Source organism: Emys orbicularis, chromosome 3 (assembly GCF_028017835.1).
Source record: "Emys orbicularis isolate rEmyOrb1 chromosome 3, rEmyOrb1.hap1, whole genome shotgun sequence".
Classification (NCBI taxonomy): domain Eukaryota; kingdom Metazoa; phylum Chordata; order Testudines; family Emydidae; genus Emys; species Emys orbicularis.
The window spans coordinates 129,922,901-129,949,846 of record NC_088685.1 but is presented as its reverse complement, the minus strand read 5'-3'; the positions used below and the strand labels follow the sequence as shown (position 1 = coordinate 129,949,846).

The 26,946-nt window shown below is 40.9% G+C and overlaps 1 protein-coding gene across 1 annotated transcript in view; it reads right to left on the bottom strand.

Moving 5' to 3' along the window:
- Positions 1 to 26,946, bottom strand: part of KIF25 (kinesin family member 25) — a 72,788-nt gene that overhangs the window by 7,990 nt on the left and 37,852 nt on the right. The window contains exons 8-13 of the mRNA XM_065402180.1: positions 22,570 to 22,637; positions 15,966 to 16,040; positions 10,913 to 11,062; positions 9,543 to 9,719; positions 4,756 to 4,910; positions 1,995 to 2,192 (exon numbers count right to left, since the gene is read on the bottom strand). Of these exons, the coding sequence (XP_065258252.1) occupies positions 1,995 to 2,192; positions 4,756 to 4,910; positions 9,543 to 9,719; positions 10,913 to 11,062; positions 15,966 to 16,040; positions 22,570 to 22,637 (823 nt within the window). The remainder of the gene's footprint in view (positions 1 to 1,994; positions 2,193 to 4,755; positions 4,911 to 9,542; positions 9,720 to 10,912; positions 11,063 to 15,965; positions 16,041 to 22,569; positions 22,638 to 26,946) is intronic.

The window sequence follows — 26,946 nt, the reverse complement described above, 5'->3', positions numbered from 1 at the left end:
TTGGGTATTGGTTCACAATGACTCAGAAGGAAAAATGCCATCTCTTACCATTTCCTGCAGTAGGTAGCTGTCCAATGAATGTTTCTCATGGGAGAACCGAACTGGCATTAAACTGATAGGATCACAGCTCAAGATGGCATAGCAACAAGCAAAAAGACTGCATACTGGATATGAAGGTAGCTATTAATATATTTCTACAAGTATTTACCGTATGATCTTAGGTAGTAGTTTTGCATAAAGGGCTAGGGTGTCCTTTTATCTCTAGCCCAGTGTAAGAGTTGGCGCATAGTTGCACTGCCCCAGTAGTAACCCAGGAAAGGTTGCCTCTAAAGCCTGGTCTACACACAAAGTTGCACCAGTTTAACTAAATCAATGTAACATCACAGCTTAGTTAAACCTGTTAATGTTGTTTGTAGACAAGTCCTAGGAGGGAGAATTCCTTCCCTACTCTTGCCATGTTCCCCGTGGGTAATAATCTGCTACCAGCACTTACTAATAGCAGATTAGTACCCTCCCCCACCTTTTTCATGCCTGCAGCTGAGATATGGGGAAGTCATGTAGTGACATTGGGGATGGGGCAGAAGAGGATCTTATTCCCCTTATGCCTTTGTGCATAGGCCAAGCCCATGATCTGACTCAAAACGTTTACCTAAGTTTTTATAGCGAAGGCCACTCCAGACAGATTTATAAGGAAATTTTACAAGAGTTTGCTAAGAACTAACAATCTGGCTCATAGACAACGATGTGAAAACAAACTACAATTACTCTGGATGTCCCTCAAGAGACCTATCAAGCTAAGGGGAAAAAGTACATGTCTGCATCAGACTCATGTACAATAAACACTTTAAAAATTGTTTCTCACTTAAACGTGTCCTAAATCTCAGCTTTCAAAAGATAATGTGCTAAAATCTGCTCTGAATTATACCTATGTAAATCCAGAGTAATTTTGCTGTCTTCGGATTTTCATCAGCATAGTTAAGAATAGAGTCTAGCCCACTGCATATGTTGGGCCAGATCCCCAGCTGGTGCAAATCAGCATTGCTCCATTAACTTCAATGCTGAAGTACAGCATTTTACACCTGTTGAGGATCTGGCGTGTTGAATACACAGAGCATCAAATGCTTGCCCTTGTTGAACTGAGGGAACAGACACATACAGTATTGTCAATGACATGTTCACCAAAAGGTTTCTAACACCCCCAGCAAATTAAAAAAAAAAAAAATATATATATATATATATATATATATATATATATATATATATATTTCCATTATGTTTTTTATAGAACAAAAGTTAACAGTCACCAGCAGAAAGAACTCTTGGCAGTAACCTAAAGAGTTCTTTCATAACACAGATTCAGTTTTCAAAACATTATTTCTGGACTGGTACATTTAGCGGTGTGGCTTTTCTTGGTAAGAAAGCTTGTCCTTTAGGAAATAATCAAGGTTTTGAAATTATTGTGTGCATGGAGGAGGAGGAAAATGCTTTGAGGAACAATGAAAACAATATTATCTTTTCAATACACCAACTTCCTTCCAGAGTTTTTCCACAAGCAGGCAGAAAAACCCACACACAGCGGTATGCTCATGACAAATATTTAGTATATTTAAATAATGTATGCACTTTGATCATTTCTATACAAAAATAAGAACATGCTCATTTTTATACATATTTTTGCACTGTAAAAAATACAGCTTTTAAAAACACTCTGAACAAATGGAGCATGTACACCCTGCATGTCACCATGGGCCTGACTGGCCACTGAGTTGCTTTGGCTTTATGCCACCTGATCTTAATGAAGCCCCAGTGACATTAACACAGTGGTGAATCAGGCCCAATAACTTCATTTAAATTTGGATGCAAGTGTCTAAATCACCTCTTATGAAGAAACACAAATACTCAGTTAATAAGCTAAATGCAATTACTATCTCCATGAGATGGAAGGCTCTATGCTCTCAATTCAAAATAGCCTTGTCATAAAAAGGTCTGCGTACCAACACATTCACTGCCCGCCAAATCCACCAGCTGTAGTTTAGTTTTGATGTGCTTCAGTTTCTCAGTAGATTCAAACTGTGCTGGAGAAGAGGCTCTGGAAGGAAAGATGAGTTTATCATCTTTCACTTGTTGAGGAAAGGTGCAGAAAAGCTCTTTACTTAGCCTTGGACTAGACTCTTCATCTGTCCATAGAGGAGCTGGATGATGGAAACAAACGAATGAGGAAAGTTTATTTTTAACATCACAAAATGGGAAGCAAAAAAATGCAACAGTGATGGGTTAACCCAGTATCTTCTGTTTCAGATCGTTTTGTGGGCTGTAATTAATGACCTAGGCAGGTTGGATTACTCAGATGCACAAATATGAAATCTTGGTCTATCTTATTTCACTGCCAATCAGGAAGGTGATACCAATTAGGTAGTAAGGCTTATTTTTTTGTTTTGTTTTATTTAATATCGCCAACAGCTCCATCACTACATTCAACTCCACATTTGTACAGCAGGTAGGATACTACTGAGAATGTGCAGAAAAAGTCATGTTTGCAATTGACGGTTGCCTGGCAGTCCCTTGATTCCTAGGATGGAGTGGGACTCTGTATCTTTAAAAGCCTTGAGCTCTGCAGCTCATTTCTAATGCTGCTGGTCCTTCAGCTACTGCTGCTCTGGCCAGAATTGTTTCTCTTGTTTCTGTTGTCCCACCCTTTGCTGCAATTCCCTCTGGAATCTTTGGAACTCCTCTTTTCTCCATCTCTGCCTAATGAGCCACAAGCAACTTTAACAGTACCCCTACTTGTTCAGGTAGGTCACCTATTATTATTATTTATGTGTATTATCATAGTGCCTAGCAGCCCTAGTCAAGGGTCCTGTTGTGTCAGGTGCTGTATAAACACAGAACAAAAGATAGTCCCTGGCCCAAAGAGGTTAGTAGTCCTGGCCTTGGTTCTACAGCCACAGTTGGAGGAACCCAGACCTTGCAAGTCATCTGGTGCCTTAGCATTCTGGGACCTGATCTGTGCTTTGGGGGACAGACAGATTCTTTGCTACTGGTCCTTCAGTGCTAGCTTCACTTCTGACATTTTGGCTAAGTGAGCATCTCTCCTCCAGGCAGTAAGATTCTGCGCAAAAGTCTTTTCACTGGGCAGTTTAGCTTTGACTTTCTTCTCCAGTGTCTTGCTTTATTCTTTCCTCTCCTTCTAGTCTGGAGTGGAGTAGCAACCTACCCATGACAGCATATGTCAGAGACAGAGCAGCTGTGTTGGCTTACATAAAAAAGAATGCTTCAGATGAGAAAGCATGAAAGTAAAATTTCTTTTTCCTCCTTACTCTAGGGCAAGGAACCAAAACAACCCTCTCCCCACACACACAACAAAAGTTATTGACACCAAATCCTAAAGCTCTGGCTTTAAGTCCCATTTCCAAAGCCTAACTACCACTCCTTAGATTTCTGATTTGATCTACTATTTATTTCTTCAGTGCCTACCATTTGGCAATTTGCTGCACCTAGGCCTTAAGCAAGGCGTGTCTCTTATTACAGAGGCAGACCACACTGTCACAATTCCACTTTGAGGTCACATTTTGTAGTGCTTCTTTACCTACTGTAATGCTCAGTCAGCTATCGTAACTCTTATTCTGTGATCCTGAAACTTGAGAGTCCTCCATCCATCAACATATGGCAGAAATTCCTATTTGGCCTTGCTGTGAGGCTTAAAGAAGGGTAGTGCAGTAATTGGCATAGCGTATCAGCTAATGAATGACTGAAGGAAGCCTGGACTAAACAAGATGGCTGGCGAGTTAAAATGGCTGCATTTTGTAATGTCTGCCTGATTGACAAAGATCTGGAGCTGGATAGATCCAACGTCTGGACTGGTAGAGCTGCAGTATCCGAAGTAGCTGTGTCTTTTGGCAGGGGCTGAAGGTAAACGAGGGCACCATTTGTTCTGTTTTGCTAATATCCTCTGTTTAATTTCCGATAGAGATCTGGAGAAAAAAGTTTTAAATATTTTCCACTTCCTAAAACCATATTGTTGTTGCAGGGTATGAAGGAGACAGACCACAGTGCTACAAATGGAGAGTCTAATTACAACATGAGCAAAAGGAAGAAAAGGAAACAAAGTTAACCCCACAAGAGCCAGAACTGCTCCTAATGCAACAGACTGTCAAACCTATATGTGACACTGAAAAGCAAGAAGGGACACAACTATAATATAAAAATACAGGTTTTTCCATACTTGATAAGATCATTGGTTTGTCTACTCTGGCAGGGACCAACTGAAAACCTCCTTAACACACCTAGCTAGTTGTGTAATGTAGTATGTAAAGAGAAAATCCCTTCTGCCCCAGAAGTGATCATATGCCCTGAAGCTTAAACTTTGTTCTAGCCCTGATCTGAGCATATATAACTAAATAATTCCTTGTAAAATTATCCAGCTACACTATTTGATTCTATGCCTGTTAGCCAGTAAGAGAAAACTACTAATAATACAACATAGACTGCTTCACACTGCATGCCCATAAGTACGACAGCAGTGTGTAAAAATCATCACACAATGTTAGAAGTGTTAAGAAAACATCTCAAACACAGCAACATTAAGAGGTGTTCAGAAAAGCAGCCAAAAGGTTAAACAGAAAAGAACAGGGGGTTTAAAGAGTGTAGCAAGAGACAGTCAGAAGAGAGAAAAGAGCAATAAGAAAATCCCTCAACCCAGACACTGCATTTCTGACACAAATGGCTCTAGATATATTTTAGCACTATCCTACTTACCAAAGCTATCTGCAGAGACAGCCTTCATGGTTATGGTCAATGTCACTACCAGATGAGAGCGAGAAGAATGAGCATGCACCAGTGTTGGATGCTTGACCCTTAGCTGCAGACCTTTATCAACTAGCTGTAAGAATTCTACAGCATTTTCAACAGTCCTGGCAAAACAAAATAGTGTTAGTTGACAGTAAAGGTGACATTAAAAATGTGGCAACTTGAACATGAATTGATAATTTCCTCTTATGCCCCCCCCAGTTCCAATCCTGTCTCCAAAATGCTCCCCTTGTCTCCTTTGCTAACTCTTAACTCCATATGTTGCTGCCCTGCAGAATCTTTCAACTAGGGCATGTTTCATTTCAGCCCAAGATGAAGCTGTGCCTCATACTGAATATGCTGGCACAATGCATGGTTAACCCATGGAACTCATTGCTAGGGGTTGTTGTGAAGGCCAAAACTATAAAACTGGGTTCAAAAAAAGAATTAGATAAGTTCATGGAGGACAGGTCCGTCAATGGCTATTAGTCAAGATGGTCAGGGATATAACCCCACGCACTATGTGTCCCTAAGCCTCTGACTGCCAGGAGTTGGGCCTGGACGACAGGGGATGGATCACTCAAAAACTGCCCTGTTCTGTTCATTCCTTCTGTAGCATCTGGCACCAGCCAGGGTCGGAAGGCAGGACAGGGGGCTAGATGGACCATTGATCTGACCCAGTATAGCCATTCTTATGCTCTTAAGTAGCCTGGACACCTTGTATCTAAAGTATACAGCCCCCACCAACATAACACCGGAACACCTCAGAATATTTAATGCATGTGTCCTCACAACACCCCTGAGAGGTAGGGAAATATTATCATCCCCATTTTACAGATTGGGAACTGAGATACAGAGAGGCTAAGTGACTTGCCCAGTCACACAGGAAGTCTGGGTCAGAGCAGGGAATTGCACCTAATTCTTGGAAAAAGTTCAGTACTGTTGTCCACTGAACATGGCTCCTAGCTCAGGTATCCTCTCAACTGAAGTAAAAAGTCTAGGGATCACTAAGATTGACATGAAGAATGGAGACATGGATTTGAGAAACTCAGGAGGAGGATTCACCAGAGTGGGGGACACAAATGTGGGGCATTTTTTAACTGGTGGTAGGTTAGCCAACTTGATTGACATGTGGAACCTGAAAAGAAGGAGTAGAAAAAGATTTTCCCTAAGAGGAGTCTAACTAAATGAACTGTATCATATTGTAAATATTACACTTGCACATGGATAGGTTTTCAGGGACCAGCTGCCACAGAGAGAGGCCATGCTGTAGTTAGGCTGAAAATTCAGCCCTGGATATTGTCTAATACCAACTTACACATACAAGAAGGAAGAACATGAGGTTTGCCTGATTCAGTCGGATGTACATGATAACAGGAAAACTTCCACTGTATTCTATTTAATGTATGGAGAAGCCAATGAGACTCAGTGGGCCAGTACATTTTAGATGAAATATTATCACAAATGAGGATGTGTTTTTATTCAAAACGCCATGTGTTTGCTTAGACTCCAGACAGCAGGGGTGGCCTTCCTCAACGGTTTTCTTGAGTTGTTTGGGTTTGTTTTTCATTGTTAATCTTTTTCGCATAATTATTAATATAGTCTGTTTATGGATTTGACTTTTTTGCTGCTTTTATTGTAATCAAGATATAAATACTGAATACTTATTGATTGATTTAGATAAACATTTTCCAGAAGTGCTTATCCAAACCTCTAAGCACCTTTGCCATGTATTGAAAATTAAAGAAATAAATATAGGAGTCACCCCAAGAACAAAGGAAGAACAAAGGAAACCCATTCCAGCCACAGTTTCCAACCCCCATGGCACAAATCCCAGCCTGCAGTGCACCTTCCCCTCCCCAAAAGCCAGGGAAAGGAGATGGGTTAACAACTAGCCAGGCAGAACTCCCTTGATCAAGTAGGCATAGTGGCTATTTTTCAAGCATAAATTAAAGCCAGATTTGAGTCATTGGGATTCCACAGTCAGAAGGTGCCTGGACGGTGCAGTGAATTTGAGTCAGAGAGATGGGCAATGGCAGAGGGCGCAACTGATAGCCCGATGTGCTGGGATGAGCTGTGTGGGCTGCCTCACTTGGGAGGAGGAAGTCCAAGAACTCAGAAGTGAGGAAGAAAGAGCTGGACTGGGAGCAAGAGTGTTTCCAGAGTGCTCCTAAAAGCATAGATGAATCTGAGCCCCAATTAGCCTTAATCCACTCTCTGCTTCTCTTTTCAGGAGTATAGAGTACAGATGAGGGTGCATTAATATGCCTGGAAATCAAATTTAACTCGAAGACTTTTGTATTCAGTGATCTGAAATTTAATTTTACTAGGATGAACCCTAAAAGTTTTGTGTTTAGCTGTAAATAAGTAAGAAGAAAAATAATCATTCCTAGATTACTACAGTGACTGTAATTCCACAGAGAGGAAAATTACAAATCCTAGATTCTGGAAAAAGCAATTTTACAGTTTCTATGTGGGTTCCAATTTTGTATGAACAGTTCAATGGACAGAAAACGTCAGTAAATACAAATAACCGCAGAGAAAGAATTATGTCTTTTCAACCCTCCAGAATATTGGCTGTAATCTATCAAGGTTTTCTGGCAATAATATAAAACCACATAAACAAATCTCAAGTGGTTGCTTATGTTACTAAAACCCACAAGATAAAAATACTGCTGTCAGTTATTTCCATTGAGAGTGCAGTTTGTTTTAATCCATGGAGGAAAAAGCTACTTCTTGCTCTGACTTCCAATTCCCACTGAAGTAGCATAGAACAGTCTTTGACAGGCATTATGATTAGAGATGTGTGAAAAAAAAATCATGTTTCCACCAGCAACAGAACATTTTATGGTTTCGTGCTGAATTGTTCAGTATGATGGACAGTTTTCAGAAAAGAAAATTAGTGTTTGCTCTCACAAACCTCTTCTTGTTCTTGTCCTCAAAAAGACACCTACAGAATGATTTGCCCAAAGAACTTTTTCCTCAGTGTGTCACACCAGGTCCTTTGGGAATCCTCTAACACAGTGGTTCTCAAACTGTGGGTTGTGCCCCCATTTTAATGGCGTTTAATGCCAGGGCTGGCATTAGACTTGCTAGGGCCCAGGGCTGAAGCCAAAACCCGAGGGCTTCAGCCCGGGGTGACGGGGCTCAGGTTACAGGCCTCTTGCCTGGGGCTGAAGCCCTTTGGTTTTGGCCCCCCACGCCTGGGGTGGCAGAACTTGGGCAGGCTCAGGCCCTCCCTCCTGAGGTCATGTAGTAATTTTTGTTGTCAGAAGGGGATCATGGTGCAATTAAATTTGAGAACCCCTGCTTCTAACATGTTGGGGTAGGAATGAAATGGCCAACACCTTTCTTCTACCTGCTAATGTCATCTTGCAAGTGCCACGACTGCTGCCTGTCACCTCTAACTCTTCCCCATTTTTAATTTTGCTGTTCCAGCAGTCTGCAATAAGTTTGTTTAAGACAGGATAGTGGTCTTCCCTTGTTAGGACATGATTTTTATCATCTACATTGTGTAGATAGCAACAGAGAGTCCTGTGGCACCTTTAAGACTAACAGATGTATTGGAGCATAAGCTTTCGTGGGTGAATGCCCACTTCGTCGGATTGTGTAGATAGGAGCCTTATGGGGGGAAAAGAAGGAAATATTTTACATAGGCTGTGTGCACTGGACATGTATCTATAGTGGGCCTGATTCTCATTTACACCACTCTGGTAGTGTAGCTGCAGATTATGCCCACTTTAAGGCCCTGCTACACAGTCAGAACAGCTGTAAAGGAGAATCAAAGCTGTAAAGGAGAACCATTATACATATGTGCTGTAGAAAAAGGTTTATCTAAAAATATAAAGAACAGAAACTAGAAAGGATGGCTTAGCAATCTATACCTTTGGTTTGAACAACCTAGCCTCTCTGGGACCCCAGGTTTAAATTCCAGCAGCGTCAACTCCACCTTAATCTTTCTAAACGAGATAAGCAGAGTGCTAAAATATGTACGATGGGTAAGTATTCTGGGTGACCACTTATAAAATGAAATCCTCTCTCTTCTGTGTGGATATTAAGAACTTACGACATTTTTCTTAAGAGTAGGGTTTGCTCTGGTGTGTTTGAATGTAATTCCCTTCCTTGCCCTTATGGAAAAGTCTCACAGACTTTAACAGGAATTAAACCAACAGGGTTCTATAGAAGTTACTCCAAAATCCCACAAAATTTAATACAGAGTACTATTCTTTCTTTAAGTATTTTCAATGATCCTATTTCATAAAATTCTACACAATGATCTAAAAAAATCTACAAAAAGGTTATCATTTTCTATAAAGTTCTATTGGACTTTTTCAGAGTGTTCCCATTTTTCGCAATGTGCTAAGAACTGCTTTGCCACTGCCATCCCTGCGATACAGCTGACTGCATTTCAAAGCTGCTGTACGTAGGGTACATACAATTGTTATAACACATTGTGGGAGGGAAGGTAGTGTATAAATATAAAACAATATTAATTGTATTATTATTATTACTGCAGAATATTCAAATTGAGACTGGAAGCCAAGTGTGACCTAATTAGTTGAATTCTTAGTGAAATATTAACAGTAAATGGAATCATCCAGGGCTTTTATATGTACTGGGGAAGGAATGTATGCTTAGAAATACTCATCAGTGCCAACAATTATGTCTCCATGCCTTGTAGCTGACACATACTGTAACAACTTTTTTCTGTATCATGATCTTGCAATAATGGTTTACTTATTGTGCTGTGTACTCACTCATAGGTAAGCAGCGGCACATCGCTCTTGCCTTCCTTGGTTGTGACAACGTCACGTTTAACGCCGAATACTCTTCCACAGCTGTCTTTGGCCAGAAGATCAAAAATTTCATTATTATACACTTCTACAACAGAAACCTCAACCCAATGAGTTCCTGGTGGCTTTTCTGAAATAAGCCTGAAAAGAATTACAGAAAAGAAAATGAAACAAAGCTAAAATGGCTGAAATCAAATCCTAAGTAAACCATCCTTAAGAAACAGTTGCATCTCAGAGCTGATTATAGTCTGATGAAAGTACTTATCAAACAACCACAATCATGAGAGTATGTTGCCTTCCACGTTAATGTAAAGGTTGAAGAACAAGAATGTATGCACTTAAATTATAGAGTAAATATATCACAGGGAGAAAATTACCTTGTTTTGGCTGCATTTAAACCCTATACTATCTGTTCCTGGACTGTGGGTGATTCTAATGTCTTATTACTATTGTGACCCCAATAACTCCTGGGATATGCCAAAGGATTTAAAACTCTCCAATTTCTAAGACCTAAAGAGCAGCATCTGTGTAGGAAGTGTAGGGTTGTGAAAGTCCACTATTGTTGAGAGGATGGGGAAAAATGCACAAGACACTGGGGCTAAAATAAACCCAGAGAATTTATAAATTAAGCCCTTGTCTACACAGGACAATTTTCCCCATTAAACACTCTAATATAAAAGTGGCCTTTTTTTGTTGTAGTTTAGTTTAAACCCCTTCCCAAGCAACATAAGCTAAGCCAAGAAAATAGCACTCGTGTATCAGAATATGTGTGTCCACACAGGGAATTATATCAGTATAACTATATTGGGTTTAATTCACACCTTAGGTTATACCGAAGTAAGTTATCCCATGTAGATAAGGCCTAAGTGGAAAATAAATATCCATGATCAAATGTTGTTCAAGTTCCAGAAAAAAATCTCACTCTCCTCCCTTATTTTAATGACTACAATATGCAAACCAATAAGTTACCTCGTAAAATGTTAGAGGTGGGTTAAGAAAGAGTGTAGAATGAAAATTTAGACTCAAACTTAACTTTGGATTTGCTACCAAAGCCACTATAATTAAGTGTTAATCATCTTGAAAAGTTAAATCTGAACAGCAAGAATATCATGTGCTGAAGAACAGCTCTGTGTAAGATCAAAAGTTTGTCTTTTTTACCAACCAAAGTTGGTCCAATAAAAGACATTATCTCACCCACCTTGTCTTGCTAATATCCTGGGACAAACACAGCTACAACAATACTGCAAACAATGTGCATTTTTTCCCTTTTGCATACAACTGTAATGTAAAAACTGGCACTCAAACGTTATTCTCATTCCCCTGGTCAGCAATACCTGAAGACTTCTTCTGTGGCTCTAGGAATAATTCCTAGCTCTAGTTCATCTTCTATTGAAAGAGTGACATCATCCTCAGATTGCGGTCCCAACATTGTATACGTCTTCCCACTCCCTGTTTGTCCATAAGCCATAATACACACATTGTATCTGAAAATCAAAAGGACCTTGTTTTCTTATGCCAGTTTTTTAACAAATTTATTTGGTATTTAAATGGTTAAACCAAGAAGTATTTGGAAAAATATCATTGCTTATTTTAAAATATTTAATTTTAAAACATAATATAATGTAATAGTAATAATAATAATACATATTTCCATATGGCCTTTTTGTAGTTCTGAAAACTTTTTGCTAAACTAAATTAAGTAACCCTCACAACATCCCTGAGGTGGATATTTTTTTTTTAAACAGATGGGAAAACTAAGCCATAAAATTAACAGCTGGTATACATACAAATTTGCAACAAAATACCAAAAGGTGTAAATTAATATTAAATGCAATTCTGTTTGTGGACCTTTATTTCAGAATAAAAGTGGCTAAAGTTGATTTACTTAAAATAGTCCGTTTGTTACATATCTTGCCTAACGCCACTCTCCCCCCCCCCCCCCCAAAAAAAACAAAAAAACAAGAGTGTCCACATACAGATTTGGACTGAAATAACTAAACTGATTTTAATTCACACCTTTTGTATTTCAATGCACATTTATGTGTAGACCAGCCCTAAGTGAGTAGGCCATAGAATCATAGCACTGGAAGGGACCTCAATTGGTCATCTAGTCCAGTCCCCTGCACTCAAGGCAGGACTAAGTAATAACTAGGTAGTAACTTAGTATTACCATGTCAACAGAGCAAGTCAGTGGAAAAGCCAGGAATGGAAAGCCAGGGGTCCCAACTCCTAACGCTTCACTACAGTCCACAGATAAAAGATAAGAAGCTTGCTACCTGCTGCCTTGCACCATGTGTAGTCATTTATACCAACACAAAGTGAGTGCAAAATGGCAGTTAACATGCTTCATTAATTTTAGTTTTGTTAGTAGTAAAAACTAGGGCCCTGTCTCACTGCTAATAAAGGTGTGTTTTTCCTCAGAGTAACTAACGTTCATGAGCTATCCAGAGGCAAAAACACGGCAGAGACAAGATACTGTACTTTGTTTTATCGGGAGGTAAACTACGGAACATCAACCACAGGCTGGGTATTGTGCTGACCTTGCCTAATTTACCTCACAGTAAAACTAAAGTGCCTTGTCTCCACTGTGCCTGGGGATAGCTCATTAGTTGCATAGAGATAAAAACAGTGAAGACAAGGCCTAGGTCTGATAGGCAGAGTGTGAGGAAGCTTGCATTCCAACTAGGTGATAACTGAATCGTGAAGAGGATTAAAAAACTTAGCTCTGTTAACCTGGCATCTTTGTCCTGTATTAAACATGCTGTTTCAGGCATGTGCAGGCAACAGAAAAGATGTGCTTTGCTGAACTCCAATGACTCAGCTGTTATTTTTTTAATTTGTTTATCTTTTCAGATCACAAAACTTTACATACTGATACTGACAGACACTGTAGAGAGTTATGTTCTCAGCTTACAAGTGACCTTGCTGTACCTAAGAACGTTTTTTAGAGTGGGGTTGGGAGGGTGAACACTGATAGCATTGCAGCTGACATGGGGAGGGAGCAGATCCTCGCAGCAGTAAACAGTCATAGATCTGAGTCAATGGAGCTATGACAATTTACCCCTGCTGAGGATCAGCCCCAGATGGGGAGCAAGGCTGCAAGATTGGAAGACAATAATATCTAAAAATCTGGACTTTAGACTTGATGGCTAAAGGACTCAGACCTACAACGGAAAACAAGGTAGAGAACATAAAAAAGTGGAACTCAGGCTGCAAATCTTGAGGATGGGATTTCAAAAAACATTCACTGTTGGCCTAACTCTGTCTCTGAAGTCAATGGCAAAACTCTCACTAATTTGAGACAGGTCAATACATTTTTGAAAATTCCACCCTGAAAGTGCACTGTCTGATCAAGATATAGGTTCTACAGGCCTGGTCACTGAACACAGAGTCTTAAAAATAAAATGACATGCTTGGAAACAAAATTAGAGTCTTCAGTTTGTAGTTAACTGGGTTTCCCCAGGAAACAGAGGATGGAAGTCTGAAAGGTTTTGTTTGTTTGTTTGGTTTGGTTTTTTGAAGTATGGATATATAAAAGTTGCTAATTCCACATATTCCTGCTACCTCAGCTTCCCTCTTAGTCACTAGCCATTTACCCTTAAGAAATTCAGCATCATTGGCTAATGCCAGGACAATTCTAATACTTGTACAGATAATGGGATTAAATATAAGTGTTTGAAGACAAGTATATTTGCATAACCTTGAGTATCAAGGATCTTGATTTGGGGTATAATCCAATTATATGCCCTCTCTGCTAAAGCCAAAAAGAGCTTCGCTGAGGTAAAAGAGAGTTGGGACTCGTCAGGGTGGTATTAAATCCAGATAGGTTAGCTCTAGAACGAATTGTTTGGTGTCTCAACAGAAGAATTAGAAGCAACTGACAGAATTAACACAGACTGTGTTTTATCTAGTTTACTTTGCTTATTTTTTGGTTACACCAGGGTGGCTTTAAATGAACTATACCATTTTTATCCCCAAATTACTAATCTGCAAAAAATATTGGTAAATCCTTATTTCTGTGCTTGAACTTTTTCTTCCACATTTGCTCACATAGTTATATCGTTCTTAAAAAGACTTTACTATTAAACTAAAATACCATCTATTAAGCTTAATAGCACTCAGCATCTAAAAAATCTCAAATGCTCACTCTGATAGAGTTAGGACCGGAGGGGAACACAATCAAGGAAATCAAAGTAAGAAGAATTTCTTTTTTCTTTAAAAAATGAGCACAATTTACTCTTAAATCTTGTGAGAGAAGGTGTTATTTTAATCCCCTGCTGAGCTTGTATTGGGAATTCTAAACTTTGAAGTCTATTTTTTTTTCTATTTCATAAAGGAACAATCTTTTCTTCCTGTATGCTTACTCTGAAAAATAATACAATGTAATTTAAAAAATATGTTTAAACCCCACCACAAACTCCATTTTTTATAAGTGGATGTTTTGGAGCTCAGACTAGAAGCAGCCAGAAGGGGCAGATAACTTCAAGGATCAAAATAATTATGTCTGTTTCACATTTATAATAGGAAGGCTGTTCAGAAACATGACTGATACAGGCAGCCTTTCCTTTTCAGATAGTCTGCTTCTGTTTAAATGGTGCATCCTGAAAAAAAGACAGACCTGTAAGTTTTCAATAACAGAACATTTCCTAAATGAATATGAAGTTCCTGGGTTTCAGGACAGAGACTTTAGACAGGAGCATACTAAGAGGTGGAAGCTTCTCTCAATATACACATGTAACCTGCATTGGGGTTAATTGAAAGTACTGCACTAGATAAGCTCATGCTCTCTGCAGCTGGAAGGGTAGGGAGAGACAACAGTAACTCTAAGCCATCTCTAGGTCTTCCCCTGATCATGTGGTGTTCCCAGGTGAAAGTTATGGTTACTTTACCTTGTAGTGGCTAGAATAGTCCCGTAAGGGCCATTTGGATCAGCAGAACTCATCACATTCAAGCTCTATCCCCTCAGGTACTCTCTCTTTCAGGTCACCATCTCACCCTTCCATACCCCTTGCGCTGTGTGAGTATGTGGGGTGCCCAAGACTCCCACACACTTGGGGAATCCTCAGCAGCCTCTTCAGAGCAGTCTTAAGGTCACTTTGAGCTGCTAGGGTACTTGTAGCCTTGGTCTGTGGAATGCCAGGCTCAAGGGATAAGCATGCATTTCCAAGGGTTGTCAATATTTGAAAAAAAAAAGGTTCCATGCATAGGTGCTGACTTTTACTTTTCCCTGGGGTGCTCCACCCCGAGGCCTCGACCCTTCCCCCAAAGTTCCGTCTTCACTCTGCCTCTTCCCACCCCTGCTCTGCCCCTCCCGAGACCCAAGCCTCACTCCGCCCCCTTCCCCCCGCCTCTTCCAGCCCCATCTGCACCTGCTCCCTGAGGCCCCTGCCCACCCACCACTCGCTGGTCTCCACCCTCCCCCAAACACCTCCCCAAGCCACTAAACAGCTGTTTGGCAGCACCACCAATCAGCTGTGGCTGGTTGGTGTTGAGCACCCGCTATTTTTTTTCAGTGAGTGCTCCAGCCCCAAAGCACACATGGAGTCGGTGCCTATGATTCCATGGTCATGTAGCTACCCACATGATTCATATGACATCATGGAGACAATGTCACGAAGGAAATCTGAATCAGATGGACAAAGAACATCCACAGTTGAGTTGGATCAGGCAAGGAAGTAATTAATGGATTTCTGTTTCATTCCCACTGTTTACAATTACAACCACTTCAAGGCCCCTTTTCCAGAGGACTATAAATTAGCCTTAATGGTTTTGCTGGCCAGAAGTAATTAAAAATGTATATCAGTATTTATTTCTGGTAGTGTAGTTTCCAAAACTGTTTTTAACTTCAGGGAATCTATTTGATGCTGTCTCAAAATCTACAACTGAGGATCATTAATTCTTAAGATCCTCAAATGCTATTGAAGAAAGGTAGGTCACACTGCCTATTATTTTAAAAAATGTTTCAAAATTTAGCACAGCATACATTTTTATCATGCAGAAAAAATAAAAACAAATGTACTATTAACTTAAAAAAGAAATTACACTTGTCTGAATTTGTTTTACCTCTGTTATAAGTAGCACCTATATTTACTATAACTGAAAGAGGCCAGAGAAAAATAATTCCCCTCCCCCTTTTTTCCCCCCCAAATTTGTCCACTTTGTCTGATAAAAATTTCAAAATAGTCACTTCCATTATTTCCTGTCTGAGTGGGAGAATATCCTAATACTGAGTGACTGTCAGATTACAACACTGAAAATGCGATTGTAAACCCACAAAAACTGGCAAGAGAACTTGGGAAATAACTCTTTAAGTCATTTTAAAAAAACTGAATGGATTTCAAGTTGGTAGTGTCACTTTACATTGTTTCCTCCTACTTTTCAACTTACCCATCCAGCAGAGATGTAAGCAAAGGGGCCACATCTGCAAACACTGTGTCTTGAGACTCAGCATCACTGTAAACTCTGAGGGGGAGGAAAATGGAATGATTCATTGAACAAAAACGATCACAGTGTAATAACACAGACCAGAAAAATAAAAGTCAGTTGCTGTGTGCCACTAACGCACAACTCAGGGTTTGCTGATGTGTTTCTATGACAACAACAATTACAGACTGTGTTTCAGAATACTTATTTACCTTTGAGACAGAAAGATCAGTAGAGGGAAACTACTCACTGCTGTTCTGAAACTGGTTTCTGAGCCAGGAAATGAAGGAAAAAGAGCTGAGCTACTAGAGCTGCTACTTTGTTCAGGTAGCTGAGGCAGAGAGTTTGGAGAGCACCGTAGGGCACAGCCAAACCCTACAGATTGTGTAGAGAAGTCTGAGCTGCCTTTGGTATATACTAGAAGAGATGCACACACTAAATGTCTTGGAGCAGGGAAGACACAAAGATCTAAAAAAGTAGTTTGTTTGTTCAGTGTGGTCCAGTGGTTAGAATAGGGGACTGGAAATCAGAATTCCTAGGTTCTACTCCTGTCTTTTGGAGGGGCTGTGGCCTTTATTATGATGTGATTTTTAAGGCGGGCGGATTCCTTGGGGATATGAATTCTTTGCACCCACAGAGCTGCTTCAGGGAGACAGGAAGACTGGGAACAGAGTACCTAAAAGGAATTAAAAATAAAGGGTTGTGCATTGGTGACTATCCTTCTGCTAATCCCGCCCAATCACCAGGCCCCAGCAGTCTCCTTGGACCACTCCTGTCTCCCAGCTGTACTGACCCACACTTTGTTTTCTCCCAATTGTCACTTGGCTGCTGGAGACCCTGATTCCTGTGTTATGACATTAAGGAGGCATAGTACTCCCTTCTGTCATTCCCTAGGGCACCGGCTGTTCTCCCAGGGAATGGGGTTACTCAGCATGTGCTCCCTCTCATAGCGTCATAGAGTTTAAGGCCAGAAGTGGACCACTTTAGATCAGCTAGTCTGACTTCATGTAAAGCATAGGCTACCAACACCGCCAAGCACCCACACACTAAAGCCAACAACCAAAATGACACCAAAGTATTACAGCCCACAGGAGACTACTAGACTATTATGTGCCACAGGAAGAGAATAAAAGAGGGCAAGGTGCACCAGTACTCAAGGGCCCCACAATGGCAGGAAATGATTAAGTAAGATATACCCAGATAATCCTGGCAAGTGACCCGCACCCATACATTGCAGAGGAAGGCCAAAAACCCCCAAAGACACTGCCAAGCTGACCTGGGGGAAAATTCCTTCCCAACTCCACATATGGCAATCAGATAGACCTTGAGCATGTGAGCAAGTATCAGCCAGCCAAGCACTTGAAGAGAGAAAACGCTCAGTGCCACCTCAGAGCACTAGCCCAACCCTGCCTATGTTCCATCTCCAGCCGTGGCCATCTCTGATGCTTCAGAGGTCAAAAACCCTCCCAGAATACACTGAGGCAAAAATCCCTTCCTGACCCCTGCAGGTGGCTGACTGAAACCCTGAAGCATGAGTTTAAGGAGGCATGGTACATATGTGAAGGGTTTCACAGCTGCAGAATCAGCACCACAAACATTTCACCTTTTCATTATTAAGTATCGATTGATATAGCTCTTTGCATCACAGCATCTCATCATCTCGCAATCATCATTGAATTTATCCTCATAACACCCGTGTGAGGCAGGGAAGTGCTATTAACTCCATTTTCCAGATGGGGAACTGAGGCACAGAGAGATAATGTGATTTGCCCAAGAAGAGGTGACGTATAGGGAGGGCATGTGGGATCAAGTGCCCTCCCCCAGATTGGCCTGCCAGGGGCAGGGAGGGAGCGGGACGGAGCTGCTTGCTTCTGCCTAAGAGAGCCTGGTTGGGAGGCAGCGGTGGCCTGCTCCCTGCCCAGGGTTAGCTGCAGGGGAGAGGAACTGAGTGAGCCAGAAACATGCTGGAGGGAAGAGGGGGCTCTGGCTCGCTCAGCCCCTGTCCCTGGCAGCTGGGGCGTCAGCAGGCTGCCCCCAGCCCGGGCCCTGCTTTCAGGAACTGGAGCCCCCCTTCACCCTCGGCTTACTCAGCCCCTGTCCCCGGCAGCCAAGCCCAGGCAGGTAACGTGGGGCGGGGAGAGCACGGTGGCGCCGGGCTGGGTGCAGGATGGGGGGTTTATTGGGGAGAGAAGACACTTGGGGTGGTCACATGTCCTCCCCTTTAGATTGTGCCCCAGTATGGGGAGGCAGGAGTTGTCTATGTGCCCAAGGCCACACAGGAAGACTGTGGAAGAGCAGGGAATTGAATCCAATATTCCTAAGTTTCAGTTCAGTGTCTCAACCACAAGACCATCCTTCTGATAAGCATTTTTCACTGCACAGAAACAGATGTTTTTCTTTTATGTTTAGAGTTGTATGTTGCTTTTAAAAATAAGTTTTTGAGGGATGTAATAATTAAATTGAATTAGTTCTTCCACTCCTTAGCAAGTAGCAATGATAACATAACTCTTGGAGTGAAACAATGATAATACCTTAACCAACTGTACACATTTTCAAACTCAAGTAAAGACCCAAGCTAGTTTATATAGGGTACTTCTTAATCTACCCCATCACCTACCCCTTCAAAAACAAAGTACGAAGAGCTCAGAATCCACACCTGAAAATAACAAATCAGAACCTCCTTCATTTCATGATAATAAAACAGGACATTCTGACTCATTCATCTCTTCTCTTTGAATCATGACTAAGTAACTCCCTATAGATTACCACTTGAAACAAGTACAGTCTTGTTTACACAAGATGTACAAAGACAATATGAAAATCATTATCCGCACTTAAGAATTTGACATATAAATGTAGGTAGATGTCTCTTTGAACAAACTTAATTTCTGATGCCTCCCTACTTTTCCTTCCCTTCCTGCTCAACCTTATTCTCCAATGAATGATGTATCTTTTCAAGATGTTTTGACCCATTAGCTGATTAGAAGCAGGAATTTGGGTAGCAGCAAACAACATAAAATAGTCAATTTGCATGTGATCAAATATTCTGCTGTTTATATATGTTACATTACAAATGTAAATTAATGAATGTCACATTCTACTCTTTACCATTTATCCATAAGGTTCTTCAGGTGTATAACTGACCAAGAGCCCACCACTCTGATTCATTACATGTACAAATGCAGCCTAAAGTGTTAGTGTACACTACAGATACAACTGTGTCTGGGGTCCCAGCGACACAGGAACATAAAAACCGTCATGCTCAGTCAGATGCAAGTTCCATCTAGCCAAGTATCCAGCACCAGATATTTCCAAGGAAGGTGCAAGAAATGCTGCAGTAGGCAGATGTGGGATAATCTGTCTCCCATGAAGGTCTCATCCTAATCCTTAAAGTCAGATATTGGTTTAGCCCCTGAAATACAAGGGTTTATATACTTTCCAAATTTTTTGTTAGCATTAACTATTATAACTCTAGCTGTTCTTGCTACCCATAAAAACATCCAGTCTTCCTTTGAATCTTGCAGAATTCTTCACCCAGATGGCATCCTGTGGCAATGAGTTCCATAGTCTAATTACATGTATGAAAAAGTATTGCCTGTTTAATCAGCGAATAGGCACTTGTCTGGCTTGATTGACAAATTCTGCTTGTCTTGCCATTCCATTGACATGTTTTCAAAAAACAGAGACACCTACAAATATGCAGATATGGTAAAGCACTTATATTGAGAAAACAGTTACTGAATAACAAAACTACCTCCTGGTTATGTATGCATGCACATGCATACATTGCTGCATGCTTTTCATGTCAGATCTTCAAAGTCAATCTGGTTGAACAAAAACATCCCCAAACTGCTTTTTCTCTGCTTCATTATTCACCCACACCATTTGAAATATTCATTAGCACCAAACCCCCAATCTTAAGGCAACGAGGCTCCATCTCAATTTGTCTTGAACTGATTTGATATTTCTCCCTAAAACATGTCAAAGTATCTCTCAAGAGATCCTCTGAGGACTGTTACGAAGGATTAATTGGGAAGGTGTTTATATGGGATGTGAATACTCAAATTGCCCTATATTGGTGCTGATGAGTTTTTCAGTCTGTTGATATATAAAGCAGATAGAACACAACTTAACTGACTCTCTGTTCAATGCTAGAAACAGACTTGTTTTAATTAGTTATCTGGGACAATGGAAGGTACAGCAAACCCAGGGAATCTGCTTGTACAAAATTATTTATTCTACTCGAAAGATGACAGATTTTCCCCGAAACGGATATTAATATTAATTTCATCCTGAAAATTATTAGCTTATTTTTTATTTTGTTAACTGATTCAGTGATAAAATTATTAAAAGCATAAAATGCTGAAAGATGGAATTTTCTTCCTGAACTGAAATAAAATATTTTGACATTTATTAGTTCCATAAAAAGTTGCTAAAAAAATAAACATTTTGAGTTCATAAGAACCATATGCTCTACTGTTTATAAAAATGAGCTGTGCTGGGACACTGAAAAAACATTCCCCAAGAACAGCATTCTTTGGGGGATTTACATTTTTAAAAAATCCTTTTCCTGATTATCTGGATGGTCACCACATGTCCAGAATCACAGCACCTCCAGAGTGCTTTGCAAAAGTACTCCATACACTTTAATATATTGTGGCATATCTTTAACACTAAAAACTGATACCTATATTAAATGCCTAAAAACTTTGGTAACAAAGCTAAGGTTGCCCAGTGATGCCTTGTGCACTTCTACGTGGAGAGTGGCTAACTCAAACCTCTGAAAGCCAGGAAATGAAGAGTTACGGTACATGCCACCCCTGCAATGCAACCTTAACTCTGCCTCCTGAAGTTGGCAATAGCCATGGAGAATGGTTCAATAAGGAGTAGCGGTGCCATAAGAAGACATGAAGATGTTCTAAGAGAATGTGTCATTATCTGTGTTGTGCACCACAGATTTGAATTCCAGCAGTGATCAGTAGGTATTCCAACTGCCATTCACTGTGTTAGGTGCACCTGTATTGAATGATGGAGGGAATAGTTGAAGCAGCCTAGCAGAACTATGCCTGTGATATGAGGAGAGGTGCATGAATACTTTGAAGGATCAAGCATACCCTATTTCAGGACCCAGTTCTGTAGGCTGTGTCAGTAAGGATAGTCAAAAATCTGGTGGCATGCATGACAGTGGTCTCCAGGATTTAATAAGGGGTAAATGAAGGCAATGTCTCAGAAGGAATCCTTAGGGCAAGAGTGAAGGGGTGGTAACATTTTGCCAGTTGGGGTGGTTTGTGTGGAGTAAATTCAGTGTTCGAGTGTAGGCAGATCCTGTTTGCGACACCAGACCTAAATCCGTGTTTCACCTTAGCAAAGAGATGGTGTTAGACTTTGTCCTATAGTGCTCAGCTGCTCTGCTCCCAGAGCATTCAGCAGCATCTGTAAGGGCAGAGTGCTAATTTGTGTATTATTGGGGTGTTGGGGCATCACTCCAAGAGGACAGAAATAAGGTTGTGTGGAGGGGCATGAGGCACCACTGCATAACCTTAACTCTGCATTAAGCATGTCACCTTAAGCTACGCAACGACTGAGACATCATACTGCCTGGAAACACTCCTGCTTCAACAGAGCCCTAGTTTTGCGGCAGATGTACATTTCACTCTTTTAGGCGCATCAGTTTGGCACACGCAGACCTGGAGTTCTAAACTATCTTTAAAATCTTTTTTCACTATTGCTTCCCTAAAGGGGCAATGAGTACCATGCACCAATTGGGATAAATCCTAGGCAACTGGGATCAATGTAGGGTGCATCAGAGCCATAGTTTGAGCCCCAGGTGTGCACAAAATAATGTTACAAGAATAAGGTGATTTTATAAAATGCTGTTTTTTTAGGAGTGCGGGCACTATATCTCAGGAATACCTTACTCAAAAGACCTCAAATTTGGACCACCAACACCACCCAGCACTTCCATGAGAAATGGCAAATTCCAAGACAATCCAAGCCAGCATGTGGATTTTTTGTGAGCTCGATACAGTCCACCTTTAAAAAGAAAGTGATGCTTAACCTTAACTATAACAGAACTGAGGCTTCACTACAATTCTACATTGTGGGTAGCAAGGATAGACTAATGGACAAAACACTGGACTAAGATTCAAAACACCCAGGGTTAAATGCTTGGCTCGGTCACAGATGTCCTCTGTGACCTTGGGCAAGTTATTTAATCTATACTGTGGCTCAGTTCCTCATCTTTAAAATGGGAATAATAGTACTTTCCTATTTCAGAGTGTTGTGAGGATTAAGAATTGCAATGTGCTCAGATACCACTATGATGAGGGCCATACAAGCACCTAAGATAGATATTAAATTTGGAATATTCGCTCTCTTCTTCATTTGGAACTGTAGGATGAAAACACTATCTAATCTAATTTCTGCAGTGCTTTGTGTCATGGGAAGCACCTCATCACCAAATAAATGAGAAAAATGAGCATGTTATGCTATCAACTCCTGCTATGAAATCAATTTTCATATTTACAGAATCGCACAACAATCCAGAAAGCTTTTCAAGATCACCCACCTGTCAAACTGAAATGTCTTGTTGATCAAAGTATGACCAGGACGATTGCATTTTACAAGGACAGTTTCCTAACAGAAAAACAAAGTAGTTACCATTAGAACATATAGCATAAGTGAACAAACAACAAGAAGCCCCTCTTCTGGCCAAGTTCATCATCAGAAGCAAACTCCCCACAGACCCGGACCCACCAACTGAAAATGGCACCAGACCCTGCCAAAACAAAGATGCAAAACCTGCAAACATATCTCCACTGCTACAATGATCAACACCCCTGACAATACACATTTCAAGATCCATGGGTCCTACGGATGCTTATCACAATATGTGATAAGACAGGAGACATTCCAGAAGACTGGAAAAGGGCAATTATAACGCCCATCTATAAAAAGGGAAATAAGGACAACCCGGGGAATTACAGACCAGTCAGCTTAACTTCTGTACCCAGAAAGATAATGGAGCAAATAATTAAGCAATCAATTTGCAAATACTTAGAAGATAATAAGGTGATAAGTAATAGTCAACATGGATTTGTCAAGAACAAATCATGTCAAACCACCCTGATAGCTTTCTATGACTGGGTAACAAGCCTTGTGGATGGGGGGAAGTGGTAGATGTGGTATATTTTGACTTTAGTAAGGCTTTTGATACTGTCTTGCATGATCTTCTCATAAACAAACTAGGGAAATACAACCTAGATGGAGCTACTATAAGGTGGGTGCATAACTGGTTGGAAAACCGTTCCCAGAGAATAGTTATCAGTGGTTCACAGTCATGCTGGAAGGGCATAACGACTGGGGTCCCACAGGGATTGGTTCTGGGTCTGGTTCTGTTCAATATCTTTATCAGTGATTTAGATAATGGCATAGAGAGTACACTTATAAAGTTTGCGGATGATACCAAGCTGGGAGGGGTTGCAAGTGCTTTGGAGGATAGGTTTAAAATTCAAAATGATCTGGACAAACTGGAGAAATGGTCTTTAGTAAACAGAATGAAATTCAATAAAGACAAATGCAAAATACTCCACTTAGGAAGGAACAATCAGTTGCACACATACAAAATTGGAAATGACTGCCTAGGAAGGAGTACCGCGGAAAGGGATCTCAGGGTCATAGTGGATCACAAGCTAAATAGGAATCAACAGTGTAACACTGTTGCAAAAAATGCAAACATCCTTCTGGGATGTATTAGCAGGAGTATTGTAAGCAAGACACGAGAAGTAATTCTTCTGTTCTACTCCGCACTGATTAGGCCTCAACTGGACACAATTGTCCAGTTCTGGGCGCCATATTTCAGAAAGGATGTGAACAAATTGGAGAGAGTCCACAGAAGAGCAACAAAAATGATTAAAGGTCTAGAAAACGTGACCGATGAGGGAAGATTGAAAAAATTGGGTTTGTTTAGTCTGGAGAAGAGAAGACTGAGGGGGGACATGATAACAGTTTTCAAGTACATAAAAGGTTGTTACAAGGAGGAGGGAGAAAAATTGTTCTTCTTAACCTCTGAGGATAGGACAAGAAGCAATGGCTTAAATTGCAGCCAGGGAGGTTTAGGTTGGACATTGGGAAAAACTTCCTAACTGTCAGAGTGGTTAAGCACTGGAATAAATTGCCTAGGGAGGTGGTGGAATCTCCATCATTGGGGGTTTTTAAGAGCAGGTTGGACAAACACCTGTCAGGGATGGTCTAAATAACACTTAGTCCTGCCTTGAGTGCAGGGGACTGGACTAGATGACCTCTCGAGGTCCCTTCCAGTTCTATGATTCTATGTGATGTACCTCATCCAGTGCGCCAAATGCCCCAACACCTACTTTTTGGTGAAACCAGACAATCACTACACTCTTGAATGAACTCACACAGAAAGATGATAAAAGACAAAAACATCATAACACCCATGGACAACACTCTTCACAAAATGATCACTCCATATCTGACCTCTCAGACTCTGTCCTCAAAGGAAACCTACACAACACCTTCAAAAGATGAGCATGGGAGCTTAAATTCATAACTTTTCTAGACACTGAAAATCATATTCTTAAAGATACTGGATTTATGGCTCATTACAACAATCTGTAACCCTCAACCCCCCTTTTTTGTTCTGTTACTGCAAAGGTGTTAACAGGCCACTTCACCCTGAATGGTCTCTTACAATGTGTTAACTACTTATGCTCAACAATCTGTTCCACCTTGTATTTAGCTGTGACACTCTGAGGCCTTGGCTACACTTGCAAGTTACAGCGCTGTAAAGCCTCCCCCAGCGCTGTAACTCACTCCCCGTCCACACTGGCAGGGCACTTACAGCACTGTATCTCCCTGGGTACACCGCTGCAGGTACTCCACATCTCCGAGAGGAATAACAGCTGCAGCGGAGTGGCTACGACTCACGGGTGTGAGTGTAAACGCTTGCAGCGCTGTACTAATCACCTTGTCAAGTGGCCAATCCTCTCCATTGTTGTGACCGGCTGCAGGAATGCGGAAGTGCCGGTTTCAAAGCTCATACCACAGAGAAAAGCAAACAGTTTGCAGCTTGCTTTGAGTGAGTAAATGAATGAGCAGGGGGCCGGGTGTTCGGAACTTGCAAAATAGAGAGCTGACATGCTCCAAAAAGCACTCTCTCTCCCCCCACACTCCCTGTCACAATCCACCCCACCCCCCCGTTTTGAAAAGCACGTTGCAGCCACATGAATGCTGGGATAGCTGCCCATAATGCACCGTTCCCAACACAGCTGCAAATGTTGCAAGTGTGGCCACACCACTGCGCTGGCAGCTGTCAGTGTGGACAGACTGCAGCGCTTTTCCCTACTCAGCTGTACGAAGACAGGTTTACCTAACAGCGCTGTACAACTGCAAGTGTAGCCAAGGCCTGAGTACCTTTCCCAGACCTGAAGAAGAGCTTTGTGTAATCTCAAAAGCTTGTCTCTCTCACCAACAGAATAAAAGACAGCACCTCACCCACCTTGTCTCAAGAAATGTTTACTGTGCTTAAAGTTTCAACATACAACATGAATTTAGGAATTATCATACTAGAAAAGACCACCTAGTCCCACGCTTGGTTTTCATTAGGAACTTATGTTGATACTACCTCACTCAGGGTGTGGAAAGTCCGCACCCTGAACTATGTTGTTATACCAACCTAACCCCTGGTGCAGACAGTGCTATATCAACGGGAGACTTCTCCTGTTGACATAGCTACCGCCTCTTGGGAAGGTGGAGTACCTGCGCCAACAGGAGAAGCTGTTGCGTTTTCACTGAAGCACTGCAGCAGCGCAACTGCGCCGCAGCATTGTAATTGCAGACCTGCCCTTATATCCTGTTTCCAACATTCACCAATTCTTGATGTGTCAGAGAAAAAGCACAAAATCTCCATAATGCAGTTAATTCCTTAGATTGTAAACTCTTACTTAAATTGTATACTCTCTTGGGCAGGGGCAGTCTTTTTGTTCTGTGTTTAAAGTACAACGCCTTGTACAATGGGGTATTGGTCCATGAGTGGGGTTCCTAGAGTCTACCACTATACAAATAATAATAATTAAGAGCAATAATTTTCTTTATGACTGTTGCCAGCAATCAGTTTAGATCCAGGAGTTGAGCCAGTCAGAAAATTTTAACTGTTCAAAACTTACATAGGAAAATGTTCTCAGGACTTTTCCCCCCCCTACAGTTCAACCAGTTCTATCTTAAATAATAAGAATCAATAACTTTTGTAGTTGCCATCCTAACTATTTTAGCTGCAGGTGGTACTCTGATTCATATAGAAGACCATATATGCAAAATGCCATTGCTGGACCTGATTATTTACTCATATTTTTGTGCCCACAATTGAACTGCAGATGCAAATTACATAGAAATATCATGGTAATCCACAGTGGAGAAAAGGGACATAGTAAAATTGCTGGCGTTCAATGAGACTTGAGTAAAATGCAATTTCTAAATGTATATGTAGTAGTTTTTGCAAGTGTCAGTGGCTCTTTAAAGCCTAGGCAGAGTGTAATCACAGCACCTTGGCATGAGTTACACAATAACTCAAATCCTGGAGTGCTTTTCTGCTCTCCTCAAATGTGTTTTTAACTGCAGACAAAAATAAAGTAAAATCGCAAAGATTTACAGTATTTCCCCCAACAGCTCAAGGGGTGGCACATAAAATATTTTTAATGACAACTCATCCAATGCCAAGGAGTTTCATAGCTACCTCCGATTTTATTATATTTTACTGGGAGTGCAGAAGAAAAGTCTACTATGTTTCCAATAACAAAGAATCAGAAAACTAACTTGGAGGGGTAACACTAATTCCTTTCAAAGAACAAGTCAAACCAGTGGCTGAGTGTGTTCCCAATACTCTGAATGATGGGCTATATTGTTGAACCAATATCTCTACATAATA